This window comes from Leopardus geoffroyi, chromosome C2 (genome assembly GCF_018350155.1).
Source record: "Leopardus geoffroyi isolate Oge1 chromosome C2, O.geoffroyi_Oge1_pat1.0, whole genome shotgun sequence".
NCBI classification, from domain to species: Eukaryota; Metazoa; Chordata; class Mammalia; order Carnivora; family Felidae; genus Leopardus; species Leopardus geoffroyi.
The window spans coordinates 83,898,397-83,914,108 of record NC_059333.1 but is presented as its reverse complement, the minus strand read 5'-3'; the positions used below and the strand labels follow the sequence as shown (position 1 = coordinate 83,914,108).

The 15,712-nt window shown below is 43.4% G+C and overlaps 1 protein-coding gene across 5 annotated transcripts in view; it reads right to left on the bottom strand.

The window, feature by feature from the left end:
- The window catches only part of KLHL6 (kelch like family member 6), a 98,151-nt gene that overhangs the window by 53,615 nt on the left and 28,824 nt on the right, over positions 1-15,712 (bottom strand). For all 5 annotated transcript variants that reach the window (XR_006718484.1, XR_006718483.1, XM_045502823.1 and 2 more), the window contains exon 3: positions 5,074-5,523. Coding sequence is in view for 3 of the 5 variants with exons in the window: in XM_045502823.1 (XP_045358779.1) it covers positions 5,074-5,523 (450 nt within the window). In the remaining 2 variants the exon portion in view is untranslated. The remainder of the gene's footprint in view (positions 1-5,073; positions 5,524-15,712) is intronic.

The window sequence follows — 15,712 nt, the reverse complement described above, 5'->3', positions numbered from 1 at the left end:
AATCCTATGCATGAGCTTGGAAGTTGATCCTCCAACGCCGCTTGAGCATTGAGATGACCGCAGCCCCAGCTAATGGCTTGACTACAACTTCGTAAGAGACTATGAGCCAGAACCACCCAACTAAACCACTAAGCCTAGATTCCTGCCAGCTGTGAGATAATAAATGTTTGTTGTCTTAAACTGTAAAGTTTTGGATAATCTGTTGCACCGCAATAGAAAACTAATACAGGCATCTAGTTGATGGAATTGCTGGGTATTAAGACCTGCCTTATCACTTGGCACCGCAGGACTCCTCAGTGGTGGCACTATTACCAAACTGTAAACACAGATACATTTGGCAAAATATTAACTCCAAAGGCATGAGACGTGCCTGTCTGAAGTCAGAGACGTGCAACTTTGTTGCAGACACACAGAAGTGTTTGCCAAAGAATCGCATGCAACAATCAGGCCTAACCAATTTATTTTCAGATTGTTAAAAACAGAACAGGCAGGGGCAACCCGGGGTGTCTCCGTCCCTTAAGCGTCCGACTTCGGCTCAGGTCATGATCCCACAGCCGGTGAGTTCGAGCCCCATGTTGGGCTCTGTGCTGACAGCTCAGAGCCTGGAGCGTGCTTCAGACTCTGTGTCTCCCTCTCTCTCCTTGCCCCTCCCCCCTGTTCTCCCTCTCCCTCTCTCTCTCTCCCTCCCTCCTTCAAAAAATAAACATTAAACATTGTGGATCGTGGGTTTGAGACCCCTGTCGGGCTGACAGCTCAGAGCCTGGAGCCTGCTTCAGACTCTGTGTCTCCCTCTCTCTCTTTGACCCTCCCCCCTGTTCTCTCTCTCTCTCTCTCCCCCCCCCTCCCTCAAAAAATAAACATTAAAAATTTTTTTTCAATAGAACAGGCAGTTTCACCTTACTGACTACTCATTAACAGGGCCTGTACTAGAGGACCAACATAAGTGATCATATTGCTTCAACAAAGCTGTCCTCAAGGCTGAGCCTTTGCCCCCTCTGTCCTCAGGAATGAATGACACCACACATGTCAGAGCAGTCTTTGGTACAGATTAAGGTGGTCGCAGGAAATTTAGGAGGTAATTAAATACAGGAGAAACTTTCTCTGCCCCAAAAGACTTCTCTCAGTGAAGGTACTGGCTACCACCCCTAAATCAAATGTGGATTGACATCTGCTTTTAGGGTTCTAAAATATCCCACCGCTGCCACCTCCACAAGCTTAGGGGAGGAACAAGGTTAAAAGGGAGAGATAATGATAGGGCAAGAAGGGTTCAAGTTTGGAAAAGGAAGGTTAAGGGGAGAAGTGTGTTCAGAGACTAGCCTCCAGGCTTTCACTACTATTCTGAGGAGTAAACCCAAGATCATTCAGGCAGCAAACAGACGGGGAGTTTCAGGGAATCAACTGGCAATGAGACCCTGATTTGAAGATCACTGTGTTTGGTTGGTTCAGCTACCAAGACTGTAACATGGGAATGAGAAAGAGCCCTGAGGAGGATTTAGGACAATAAATCAGCAACCCTAGGACACAGTGAAAAGAGAAATGTTAGCTTCAGAGAAGGAAAATGCTTGGTTGTGGGAGACAGAGCACCATAAAGGAACTGCAGAAGAATGAGAACAGTCTTCATTTGTGGGGTCTTACACCATGAGCCAGACGCTGCTAACCACATCACGTTCATTACCTTACTTAATTCTCAGAACAACTGGTATCAGTTGGTAGACATCATTATCTCCACGTTACAGGGCAGGACACAGCTTTAAAACAGCTAAGTAGCTTACCCAAGGTCACACTGTCAGTAAATTGTACAGTCAAGATTAAAACTCAGATCTACCTAAACGCAAGCCCAAGTTCCTGCCACTGGAAACTCTTCCAGATAGAAGACTTCTGTCTCCCACTCTCCCCCATGCTGCAAACACCGAAGTGAGAGCACATATTTCAGAGCAGCAATTTTGCAGAAGGCATAGTATAGATATTTTATAGAAGAGGAAAACCTTTATCACCTGCATTTCAGGGACTTAGGAAACAGGAAGCAGAAATAAAAATAGCTAGAATACTGGAAGTGTAGTTGATCAACACCCTGAACTGAGAGCAGCTGCAGAGACTGACACAGTCTGCAATTTTATGAGAGCTTTAATGCCCGGTGCTGAGCCATCTGCCAGTGACCCACATATCCAGCATAGGGCAGGGTCCATATGGTTGCCTAGACTCCTACATCTGTGTACTCATCACTGTTCATCTGCTTACTGTCTTGGCTTCTCTGACAGACCATCAATTTCATAAGGCAGAAACTGTTTTTGTAGTGCCCAGGGCCATATCTGGCAAATAGCTGGTGTTTAGGACTTATTTGCAATAACTAAATATATACATACATACAAACATACATACATACATATAAAGCTTATTAAAATATATGGGATGCTGTTAAAGTGGTCCTTAGGGGGAAATTTATAGCACTGCTGGCAATACTAGAAAAAAAAAAAAGAAAGTTCTCAAATCAAGGACTTCAGCTCCCACTTTAAAAAAAAAAAAATCAAAGAAAATTAGGGGTGCCTGGGTGGCTCAGTAGGTTAAGTGCCAGACTTCAGCTCAAGCCGTGATCTCATGGTTCATGGGTTCAAGCCCCACGTCGGGCTCTGTGCTGACAGCTCAGAGCCTGGAGCCTGCTTCAGATCTCTGTGTGTGTGTGTGTCTCTCTGCCCCTCCCCCACTCACACTCTGTCTCTGTCTCAAAAATAAATAAACATTAAAAAAAATTTTTTTTAATCAAAGAAAATCAAACCCAAAGCAAGCAGAGAAAGAAAATAATCAAGATCGGAGTACAAATAAGCGAAATAAACTATAAAAACAAATGAAACCAGAAGCTGTTTCTTTGATAAAATTGATAAGCCTCTAACCAGACTGATCAGGGGGGAAAAAAAAAAGAGGAGACACAAATTACCAATATCTAGAATGAGAGATGTGACAGCACTATGGATTCTATAGTTATTAGAAGGATAATAAAGGAATACCGTGAGCAACTTTATGGCAATAAATTCCACAACTTCTTTGAAAGACACAAACTACCAAAGCTCATTCTGGAAGAAATAGATAACCCTATATCTACTAAAGAAATACAGTTTATAGCTAAAAACCTCACAAAGAAAACTCCTGGTTCTGACAGTATCACTGGTAAATTCTGCCAAACATTTAAGGATATATTTGCAGAGTGAACCAATGACAGCAGATCTGAGGGCAACAAAGAATGAGAAGAGGACACACAGGAAAAGAAGGAGGCTCCTAGGGGCCTCAGAAAGACAATTTCTAAACCACCTGTGGCTAGGATTTCTATCAATGGCCTAATGAAGTTTTGGTAGCCTATCCCAGATCTACTGGACAGTGGTATATATGTCTGTCTGTGTGTGTGTGTGTGTGTGTGCGCGCGTGTGTGTGTGTGTGTTCATGTGTATAAGCTTTAAATACACTATCCCTATAGTATTATTTCCTGATAGTTTTGTTCCTCTCCACTAAGCCTATTTTTGTCTTTATAAAGATTTGAATAAAACATTTCTTCAGAAATTTGTTAAGCAGAACCAGGAACATCCAAACGATACATGTATTCATCATCTTGGTACTCATTTCTTCATTCAACAAACATTTACCAATCACTTACTCTACACCAGGGATTCTCCTAAGGTCTGGAGATGAAAAGTCCCATAAGATATATTTCCTACCATAACAAGCTCCCAGTATAGAGACATTTACAGATGAGGAACACAATGGTTACCACGCAGTGGTTGGTGCTACGATAGAGCAATGCACCAGGGACTATGAGAAGAGAGAGGTCTCTGAAGAAGGTGATGCTTTAACTTTTTGAAGCCAGAGTAAAAGTTAATTAGATGGAGAGAGGAAAAGGCATTTGAACAGCACCTCATTCTCCTGCAATAGAGGGTGAAAAGGCACGTCCACTTTGGGGAATTGCGAGCAGAGCATTAGGGTGTAGCAGAAGGGAGAGGTTGGAGATGGAGCTAGAGAAGTGGGCAGGAGGTAAAGAGTGTAGGGCCAGGCTCTGGGAGATGTGGGAGATGCAGGAGGGAAGGCTCAAAGGAGGAGACTTCAAAAGGGAAGGGCTGGAGAAGGTGCAAGGGCTTAGGACACGTTTACACAGCTGAATGCGACTGCAGCTCCTAAGGAACACCTAGAGCCATTTGTCCAGGGCCAGATCGTCCTTCACACCTGACCCTTCCTAGTGGTATAGAAACCAATTAACTCGAAATTCAACCTTGAAAAAAGCTAAACCATTAGCCTGATTAACACACTTACTTAGCTGACTTTATGCACGTAGTCTTTAGCAATTATCCTAATAAAAAGAAGCTTCATTCTGGAGTCGGGGCCTCATTCCGACTCGAGTATGGGGAACTTCACTTAACTGCGTTTTGTTTTCGGACTCCTCTTTTGCGACTCCAGCCATACTCCCTGCAACAGGAGCTCAGGCAGGAAGTGTGTGGGCTTGATCCTGGGAGTCACGGGGAGCCACGAAGAGGGTAAGCCCAAGAACACAATGATGAGGCTTGAGTTTTAGATTATCCAGCTGGTGAATGAATTGGAGGGACGCCAGACTGAGGGCAGGAAGGTGTGAGTTTTGAGGAATTTTTGGAAATTCGGAAAGGAAACAACGACAGTCTGAACCAAGGTAACATTCACAGGATATCCAAGAGACTCGCAGTTCCCAGAGCGGGCAAACTAGGAAAGCCGTGCTCCTGTGGAATGGTGACTGAACAGGGCGCATTCTGTCCTGTGTACGTCACCCCCACCAACCTCTACCCTTAAGCCCTGGGAAGAGGAAGGATGTGCTGGGCATGGTGCTGAGCAATTTCCTATCTCACTCAATCCTCTCAGTAGCTGTTTATGATGCGGTATCATCCCCATTTCACAGATCAGAAATCCAGGGCATCTGGAACTGCCTGACTCAAACCGTAGACGGTGTGGCAATTGTCTTCACCATGAAGTAAGGTTCTATAAGCCAGCCTCACCTATATTTCTGTGAGGCCCGCAGACTCCTTTACCTCACTGGTTAGCTAGTGTTGCTCATTGTCAGCTCACCTCATTGCCTGAAAGGTGGTACATCCTGGCTTCCTGAAGCAGCGGGAAGACCTCCGGGCACTGTCTGATGAGAGGATCTGCCTCCACCGTCTCCACAAAGTACCACGGGTCCAGCAGTGGCAAGCGCACATTCTCAAGGAGGTAGGGGAGCAAGCAGAGTCGTTCTGACTGTTTGTGTCGGACCCAACTCATCACAGTCTCAAACACCTGAGCCTCCTCTGTTACATACAGCTCATCACTCTTCAAGATGTGGTACAGAGTGTCCACGGGAAGTTCTAGGAACTCCTCAGAGTTCAGAATCTGCACAAAGTTTTGGATGATGTAATTTTGCACCTGCTTTTTCAGGCTGTCCAAGGAGTGTGTATCTGCCAGCCTCAGTATTCCAACACAGTTTTCTGGATTCAAGGCTTCTGTTAGGAAGCTAGCACAGGCATCCACCATCCGCAGGAACTAAGAGAACAGAAGGGAGGCAAATCAGGCCAGAAAACCATTAGTCCCCAAGGAGGTTTATCAGGGAGTTGTGTGTAGCAACAAAAAATTAGAACAATCCCAATGACTGACAATAGGGGACTATAGCTAAAGAAATGATAGTACGTTCTTGTTTTCAACAGCCCTGTAGTCATTAATAAAGTATGTACAAGAAAATTAAATGACATAGAAAATGTTCATAATGTACTGAGTTTAAAAATCTGTTCACTGAACCTGATCAAGCTTCTAGATTTAATCAGCAATTTACAGGAAATACAGCAGAAAGAGGAACATGTTAAATGATGCCATGGGAATATACCATCAGCAAAATCCAGACTGTGAGAAACTTTACGGAACAGCCAGTTCAATTTCTTCAACAAATACATCACAAGGCTGAGAGAGAGAGACGGAGAGGAGGAACCTGAAAACGCACAGAGATGTAAGAGACACATCAAGCTAGTGCAAAGTATGGACTTTATTTGGATCCTTAAATCAGATTATTATTCATGTTAAGTGTGGTAATGGTATTGTGATTACGTTTAAAGAAGAATCCTTGTCTTTTAGAAATATATACTAAAACATTTGCAGCTGAAATGAGAAAAGCACTTCACAAAACCATAGGTATGTTATAATCCACTTTTTATTGAAAATATGGGACACAGGCATAAAAATAAAGGCTGAAGTGTGTACACCAAAATATTAACAGGTATGATATCTCAGGATATCAGGTATCTTAGGATAATTTTTGCTACAGTAACAAACAACCCCCAAATCTCAGATGCTAACAAGAATAAATGATTATCTCTCACTCACATTATATGTCCTACAGGGGTCTTCATTCCAAGATGACTGAAAAGCCCTTGACTGAGATATATGCCAGTGTTATGACAGAAGGAGAAAAAAGACAGCAGAGCTACCGAAAGGCTCTTAAAATTTTAGCTCAGAAGTTGCACATGCCATTTCCACTCACACCTAACCAGCCAGAGTAAGTCACGTGGCAAAATCTATTGTCAAGGAAAAAATAATCCTCCCACAGAAACAGTCCCATAAGGATAGAAAGGGAATATACTGTATAAATAATACAAGGTACTACACTCTCTAATAAGACTCTGAGAATTTCTCTTCCTTTTTTTTTTTTTACATACTTTATAAATCCTCTAAAATGAAGTAGCACTTCTGTAATTTAAAAGTTCATTTGTAAAATCCTTGGTTTACGTGTCTTAGTTTTAAATGATCATCATCCTCATAAAAATATGAGTCCCTTCTTGGTTTCAACTCAGGAAATGATCTCACTGTTTGTGAGTTCGAGCCCCACGTCAGGCTCTGTGCTGATAGCATGGAGCCTACTTGGGATTCTCTCTCTCTCCCTCTCTCTCTGCCCCTCCCCTGCTCACTCTCTATCTCTCTCTCTCAAGATAAATTAAAAAAACTTAAAAAAAAATGAGTCCCTTATGTTTATATAGCACTTAACACTTTACAAAGCACTGCCATATCCATTATATTACTTAATATTCATTTTCCAGATCAGTTCATTCTTTTTTTCATTTTTAATTTTAATTCCAATATAATTAACATACAGTGTTACATTAGTTTCAAGTGTACGATATTCAAATGTTTCAGTCCATTCTTACTCACTGTTCTCTGGAGCTTAGCTTTGAACACATCCAACTTCCTATCCCCACTCCATATCCACTGGGCTCCATGGAGAGTCAAGGTCTCAGTGTTCTTGTGTTGATCAATTAACAGGAGGGAAAGAGGGAGGCTGAGTGGAGAGGACCTGGCAGGGAGGGCCAATTTGAAGGCAGGGCCCAGTGACAGTATGAATGGGACAGACCTGCACTGGGACGGATGTAGCCTGCAGAGAAGAGGCTCCAGTGACAGGAGCTGAGGGTAGCAGAGTTGTGGGGCCTGAAGGGTGGGGGCAGGGGCAGGACTGGTCTTAGAATGATTGGGCTTTGGTCTTCAGTCCAGTGCATTCTAGGGGGCACACATCCCTGATTTTTGGATCAATCCCAATTGCAACATATTACCTTTCCATGTCAGAACTCTCGTTCCAATTGTCAGTTTAGAAAACATTGACCGAGGGTCAGGGGCGCCTGGGTGGCTCAGTTGGGTAAGTGTCCAACTCTTGATATTGGCTCAGGTCATGATCTCACAGATTTGTGAGATCGAGCCCTGCATCAGGCTCTGCACTGACAGCATGAAGCCTGCTTGGGATTCTCTCTCTCCCTCTCTTCGCCCCTCCTCCCCCCCCCCCCCCGCTTTCTCTCTCTCAAAATCAATAAATAAACTTTAAGAAAATTGACTGAGGGTCAATGAAATGTGGGAGTAGCTTTAATTCTACCTCAGACTGCCCTGTCAGCTGGCTCCAGCCATGGCCTGCAGATCTACTCCTCGCATGAGCAACTGTAGAAACGGTTGAGACTGAGAACTCTAACACCTGTTGAGTTGTCTGCAGATTTTCAGTTCAAAGAGTAAAAATATACATCTGAGACCAAGCCTTGTTGAGCCCTCAGAACCTGTCACCAGAGCCGTATGTGGCCCTGCCCACAGAGATATCTATGAGCGCTAAAAGGGAACTCACTTTTGTGACAGGCTCTAGTGTAAATAGCACATACACTATTCCAGTGTTTGCATAAGAAGAAGATGGTATGAAAATAAAACAGATTTTCTAAATATGTAAACTATCTCTAGGAGGCCACCTAAGAACCTGGTAACAGTGGTTGTCTCTGAGGAGGGGAACTAGTGGCTGGGGTCTGGGTATGGAGGAAGGCTTACTTCTCACTGTTTACCTTTATGTCCTCCCTTGCATTGTCCACCATGTGACAGAATTATCTGTTTTACAATAAAAGTCTCTCATGAATGGCGAAAACACTTGAAGGCAACACATCAAAATGCGAATCGTGTTTATCTCAAATGCAGTTGCTAATTTTTCTTTTAGACTTTGCTGTTTAGAACAAATGTTCTACACTGAGCATGAAGTTGCTTTTAAAATCAGAAAAAAAAGAAAGAAAAGAAATACTCCTTGCAATTTTCAAGGACACAATGAGAAAATAAAATAAAATGTAAAAAATAAAACACAGAACACCTATGATGTGCCAGCCCCTTTATATTACTGAGCTAATTTAATCCTCACAATACTATAAAGTAGATGTTTATTATCTTTCCTGGTTTATAGATGAGGAAAGGAGATCCAGAGAAGTGAGGTGATTTCCTCAAACAGTTATAGCTAATAAGAGGTAGGTAATTATTAGCTAATAAGCTAATAAAAGAGCTAAAATTTGAAGCAGTCTTATCTAATTCCAAAAATGCATGTTTTAAGACAACTTCAAGCTTCCTCAGGTCGAGCAGTGTGTGTACAGGACAAGGGCTTGGCAGACGGCAACCATGATTTGCACAATTCACCAACAAGAGCTCCAGTAATCTGATCTGCCTGGAGGAAAGCTTGACCCACAAGGTGCCAATTCCTACCCCTGCTTCATGACTACTGATGAGCAAAGAAGGAAACCGTGAAGGAGAATCAAACCAAGTACTGGAGCTCACATTTGTTAGAAACATTGATCCAGAGTGTCCCTCCCCAGCCAGACACCATTCATTCCCCCATTCATCCACCTGTTAATTTCCAGAATGTGTACTGAACATCTGTTATGTAGTAGGCCATCAGTCAGTATCGGACAACAGAGGTGAGCAGAAAGAGACACAGTGCCTGTGCTCATTGGACCTGACAGACGAGTGGAGAAGGCAAACAGTAATCAAATAATCACACACGTGTCAAATTACAACTGTGATAAATGCTATATAACACAGTTCAGTGATTCCACTGCTTGAAAGTGAAGGCAGCCCTATTCTTACCCCTCAAGCTGTACACTGTCACCAGGACTTTCCCTGATAGAACCTCTCCACAGTCAGACCTGTCTATTCACCTTCCCCAAACATTCCTAAGCTTGTCTGTCACAGAGCCTTTCTGTGCTCAGGCTGTTTCATCAGCCTGAACCTGCTTCCTCTCCCATCACTCTGTTAAAATCCTGCTCTCCCTGCCCAGGCAAGTTTGACTCCAGACCTCCACTGTTTAAGAAAGGAATCAGGATAGCTCACCCCAATTTCAACTGAGAAGGCCCCTTTTAAATTAACTTCAAAAAAAGGGGAAGAGGGGTGCCTGGGTGGTTCAGTAGGTTAAGTGACTCTTGATTTCGGCTCAGGTCATGATCTCACGGTTCGTGAGTTCGACTGACAGTGCAGAGCCCGACAAAGGATTCTCTCTCTCTCCCTCTCCTGCTTGGGATTCTCTCTCTCTCTGCCCCCCCCCCCACCAAATAAATAAATAAAACTAAAAAAAAAAGGTGGGGGGAAGGAGTACCATGGCCATCGCCTCATCTACACACAGGTTATTTTTTTCATCTGGAGTGTTAAGTTTGGGACTGACGGAGGGGGTCCAGAGTCTGTGAACCCCTACAACAGTGTGCAAGCATCTGTTTGCACCTGTGGCAATTTTCTGAAAATTGAGTTTACAGGAGATGCTGTGAGTTGCTCTCTAGTATCCATGCACCTGAGGACAAAGCCAACACAAGAAGGAGAGCCAGGACGACAAGACCAGAGAGTCTTGACTGTGTTTTAAGCCTTCTCTGCCTCTGGACATTTTTAATTCTGGGTCAATATGTGCTTAAGAAGAAAGGAAAATGAAAGATAAGGGAAGGGAAAAGAAATGGAGAAATCCTGCCAATTCATGAAGTTCTTTCTCAAAAGCCACTTCCTACTTCATGGCTTTTTCAGTTGCCCAACACAGAATCAATCCCTGCCTCCTCTGTGCTCCACTGAGCGACTCACTTGACCCTCTGTGGAGCACCAATTACATTTCTCCTTTGTACAACAGTCAGGCATCCCAAGGGCAGGTTCTGGGTCATATTTGTGTTTTTATTTCTAATAGCCCCTAGCACAAACTCTGCCAAAAAGAAGAGAGGGAGGAAAATAGTTTTCAGATACCTAGTATGTACCAAGACCTATGCTAGACACTTTCCCACCCATTTTTTTTAATGAATAAATTTTATTTTTTAACAAATATACTTTATTTAACAAGTAATAATAAGGTTGGTATTAGCACAGACCATTTGCACAAAGGAAGAAATAGAGAATTCAAAGAGTTGAGTGTGTTGCCTAAGGCCACACAGCCAGTAAGTGGTACAGATGATGCTCAAGGTCATGGCTAGCTTACTCTTCTCATTGGGCATCACACTGCCTCTGTAACTGTCACATTGTTGAGCTAACAAAATTCAAGGAGAGTCTGAAGAGGCCTTATGAGAACAAGGGTAGTGGTGATCTCCAAATTGTCTACATTCCCCTCAGAATATGCTTCAATAAATACTTTTGAGTATGAGGGGTATAGAGCAGCATACTAACCAATGGCTGAGAAACTGCTGATGGGCAGGGGAGTCATGGGAACAAGAAATTGTTTTCTTTAAAATATATGTGTTTTTTATTTCTTCATATTCAAGATTATTTAAGATGCTAGTGTAATTTTTCATTCTCAGCCTGTCCAAATGACACATGAACTTGTTTATTAAAGCTGAGCGATGACAGATAATGGCAACAGACAGCCAACTTCCTGTTTGAGGGGACATGTGAGCAAAAGGTTACAGTCAGGCACCTGACCTCGAACAAGGACTAAAAATACAATCAAAGAAACCACTTGAGACATAGCTGCAGTTCCCATGAGAGGTGTATGTCTCAATGAGAATGTATGCCCTGCTCCCCATCTCCACTGTCCTTCCTCTGCTTCCCTTCAGGGTCTCCAGAATCTGGGATCTTAACAGACTTAACAGACTTAATGTAATTCCACATCTCCCTAGAGGTGCCTTCAAATCCACCCCAGAAAAACTGAAGCCATATTTTGACCCAAATCAATAATTCCATTGACCACAGTCCCTAAGTGACCTTATAGTTATTGCAAAGGGTGTATAAAGACATTGGTATTCTTACCTTCAAGCCCCAACAAATCAGTGTATGTGAAGAGCATATAATTTGTTGATGAGATTTAAAAACTTCAAATTTATTTGAAAGTGTCAATTCATTTTTTAAGTTTATTTATTTTTAAAATTTTTTTTAATGTTTGTTTATTTTTGAGAGAGAGAGAGAGCATGAGCAGGGGAGGGGCAGAGAGAGAGGGAGACACAGAATCCAAAGCAGGCTCCAGGCTCTGAACTGTCAGTGCAGAGCCCAACACAGGGCTTGAACTCTTGAACTGTGAGATCATGACCTGAGCCAAAGTCAGATGCTTAACCAACTGAGCCACCCAGGTACCCTTGTTTATGAATTCATAGTAAATATTTTTTGTCACCATTTTTCTTCTCAGATAATAGTCATAAAAAATAAAACTTTTCTATGGGGTGTGTATTGATATGAAAGAAGGATCTTCATACTTAAAATTTGTAAATTGCCACTGATCCTAATCTTCCATCCCTGCCCCTTTCCCCCTCTCTCAGATGATAATCTACTTCAGACCAAAGGGCATAGGCCGCCCCCCTACTCCTAGGATGTCCTCTGCTCCAAACTTTCAGTCCTTGCTCTAGACTTGGCTGAGGGGTCTGCTGGTTCCTGGAAACTATATGGGGTGAGCAGGAAAGGGAGCTAATACCTGCAAAAGGTCCGCTCACTAAGGTGGGGCAGGTTCTGGGGGACTGAGGCAACTATAGAGGTACACTGACCTCAGAAATGGGATCAGGGAGAAAGGAAAGGGTGTGGGAAGGTTGGTCAAGATTCAGGCAACAGACAGCCCCTGAATTTTCAGAGGAGCTAGTGGGGCCCCCAACGGGCCAGCAGCACACAATGAGGGAGCCACATGGGCCATACTAAGAGTCAAGGGGCAAGTGCTGGAGCTTAGTGATTCAGCCCAGGGACACGATGAAGGCCAAGAAGGGACACCACTATGAGGATTAAATGGAATGACTATGTCTGGGATATGTTTGATGCTCAGGATATGGTGTGTGTGTGTGTGTGTGTGTGTGTGTGTGTGTGTGTGTGTGTGTGCGCGCGCGCGCGTGTGCAAATTTAGGGCACAGAAGCAGTAGGGCATCTAAGCAAACCCAAGTCCTGAGAAGCAGGTCCATGAGCAGACAGCTGCAACAGGTAAGGTATCAGGTAGGGAAGTGGAAACTTAAGTCTTTGCTTCTGCCTAAATACTTTTCCCCCAACCCAGCTGCCACGTGTTGAAATCCTACCTATTCTATGAAATCCAAGTCAATGCCACCTCCTTCAGGGCCAGAACGTTTTTCTACCCTATACTCTGCCCTGGGGTCTGGCTGGATTGCCCTGTGGTTTGAAAGCTCAGTGGGAGTCCTTGCTTTTGAGGCTTTGGGGGTAGTGGTGGGAGGCAGGTATAGGGGTCAAAAGTTTTGGGTTTAGGCCTCTGATTATGGCTTCAACTCTTTGATGAGCTGAACTCTCTCTGAGCCACAGATTCCTTGTCTGGAAAGTGTTGAGAATAATAAAGCCCACTTTGCAGTCTCATTGTGAAGGAATTACCTGGCCAGCCCACTCACAGAAATATTGTCAACATCAGAATGGATCGTGCAGGGGAAAGAATACAATAAATTGCTAAACAAATGTGATCAATATTTATAATTTTTGTCTTTATTTCCCCGATAGTTTTTTACAAAGTACCTTGAATGTAGTAAATAGTTAGTAATTTGTAGAAATTAGGTAGAAGTAAAAGTCAAAATCTGGTAGTAACATGGATTTTCATTACAACAAAAACCCCATATCCCACTTCCTGTATTTCACCACCCATGGGCAGCAACTAGGGCTGAATACCCAGGGAAAGAATGATAGGATAGACAAAAGAAGACAATTTTGATTTTTGAGTTTCTAAATACACTTTCAGAACCTACAGTAGAAAATTAGTTTTGAAACACGAGTTAGTAGTAATAACTGGGCCCTTTGAACTGGAAAAGCCAGAATACCAAAGAGTCTAGGCATACAGTTTATGTCAAAGCAACAGATGTAGGAGAATGGATGATAATGTAGCAGCCAGCTTTTCCAACAATGATTCCAGAGCCAAGAAAAAAGAAGAGAGTCTAGCGATAAAGTGAGAAGCAGGTGTGGGTCCTTGAGATGATGCCCTGCCTCCCAACCCAGGCCAAACTCTAGAGTAAAGGAAAAGCAAAAAGCTCCTTAGAGATTGTGGAGCTGAGAGCAAAAGGATGTGTGCCTCGACTTCCTAAAGGAAATCAGAAAAGTGGCAGTTCAGTATAGCAGAAGCAGAAGAGAAGCTGGAATGCGTTGTTTCTAGACAAAGGGGACCTATGGCAGTTGCTCCAAATTCCCTATAGTTCCAGACTGGCACAGGCAAGCAAATGGAAGTTTCTTGTGTGTTCCTGAGAGGGACAAAGAAATCACTGAGAGGGCTGGCAGACCTGAGGAGGCCTTGCAAACGGGACAAAGAGAATGCACAGTGACCCACAAAGACTGAGGGCCTGAGCCAGGTGGGCCTGAGAGGACTTCCAGCTGATGCCACGGGTGAAGGAGTCAATGATCAGAGAGAGACCAATGGGAACACAGATGTTCCAGCAGGTGCCAGCATAGACCAATGATGCAAATAACCATGGTAAGCCTGGGCCAGATGCCTCTTTCTATAATGTCCTGGTAATCTGTAAACACCCCCTTGGAACCATTTAAGCAAACCAGATGCTAAATTGATGAAGCTTTCCTGAAATGAGATATCATTAGGTTGACTACAATTTCTATCACTGATAGAATGGGAAGCTCAGGAAACAGATTAAGTTCAATGTTAGAAAAATAATAGGTTAAATCATGCTTTTATCTTTGCACACCTACATTTGTAGCCTCAGATTTAGATCCTCTATACTAATTAGAACTCAAGAACAATATGCAATTCAGAGAGGCAAAACTAATGTATGGTGACAGATGCCAGGGTGATAGCTCTCCCTGGGGAGGTACTACCTGTGGAGGGCATAAGAGAGCATTCTGAGATGCCAAGGATGTTCTGGAGCTTGATCTGGGTGGTGGTTACGTGACTGCAAACACGTGTAAAAAATCAAAAACTGTACATTTAAGATGCGTGCATTTTACTAAATGTAAGTTATACCTAAAAGTAAAAAAGAGTAAACATTGAGATTAAACACAGAAATGTGTTTAAAGAGACACTGTGTGGACAGCAGCGGGCTCACTGTTGAGATGGGGACATTTGGTTTCCCCAGAGGGAGTCAGGCATGAGAGGTGGCAGCTGTGCCAGTCTCACCTGCTGACACAATTACAGGGCCCCACTGGTTTCCAGAATTTTCCACTGGGCAGCCCTCCCTGAGGATGTCAACAGCCCCAGCTGCCTTCAGCATCCTGACTTGCTCCAGGCCTTGCTCTGAGGGACGCACGCAGTATGTAGTGGGGAACACACAGGCTAGCATAAGCAGATAGGGGTGAAATCCAGGCTCCTCTCTCATTAGCCATGAAACCTTGATCTTTTACATCACTAAGAATTGGGGGTAAAAATACATAACTCATTTTAAATGAAACCATGTAGGCAAAACAATTGCCACATGGTGAATACTCTGGGAAGCACAACTATTACTGTCCTGCGGACCCAGGAGAGTAACCCCAATTTCTTATCACCTACAATGGCCACACAGCAACATTGGTTGACAAAGGGAATGTGTGGGAGAGGATGCATCAGTCAACAGATTGATTTTCTCTAGACAGTAGCAAAGAAATAGTTGGGCTGGTTTTCTCGCCTGGATCCACTGGCTATTCCCATGGTGGGTAGACACAATCTGTGGGTCCCTATCAATGACAACACAAGTCCATCTGTAATGATGTAATGTAATGAGTGAGACCTGCTTTTGTTAGGTGCCTGGCACTTAGTGGGTGCTTAAAAATGAAGCAATTATTAGTATTAACCTGTGGAATACTTCCTCCTCTACCAGCCCACAACATTTCTAAAAGCCACGAGTGGGCTTCTCAGTGTCCTCTTAAAGGAGGTCAGGCAATTTTTGATGGGGCGTTGAGCAGTTTCTGAGGCAGTCCTCATATTCAACTAGTAATAGACAAGAGTGACACATGCCTTCACCGATTCAACAAATATTAATGTACTATGATCCAGATATTGAGTAAGCCAAGAAGCCAGTCCCAGCCATCCGGGTCAGCCACTGACTACATGGCTACCTCA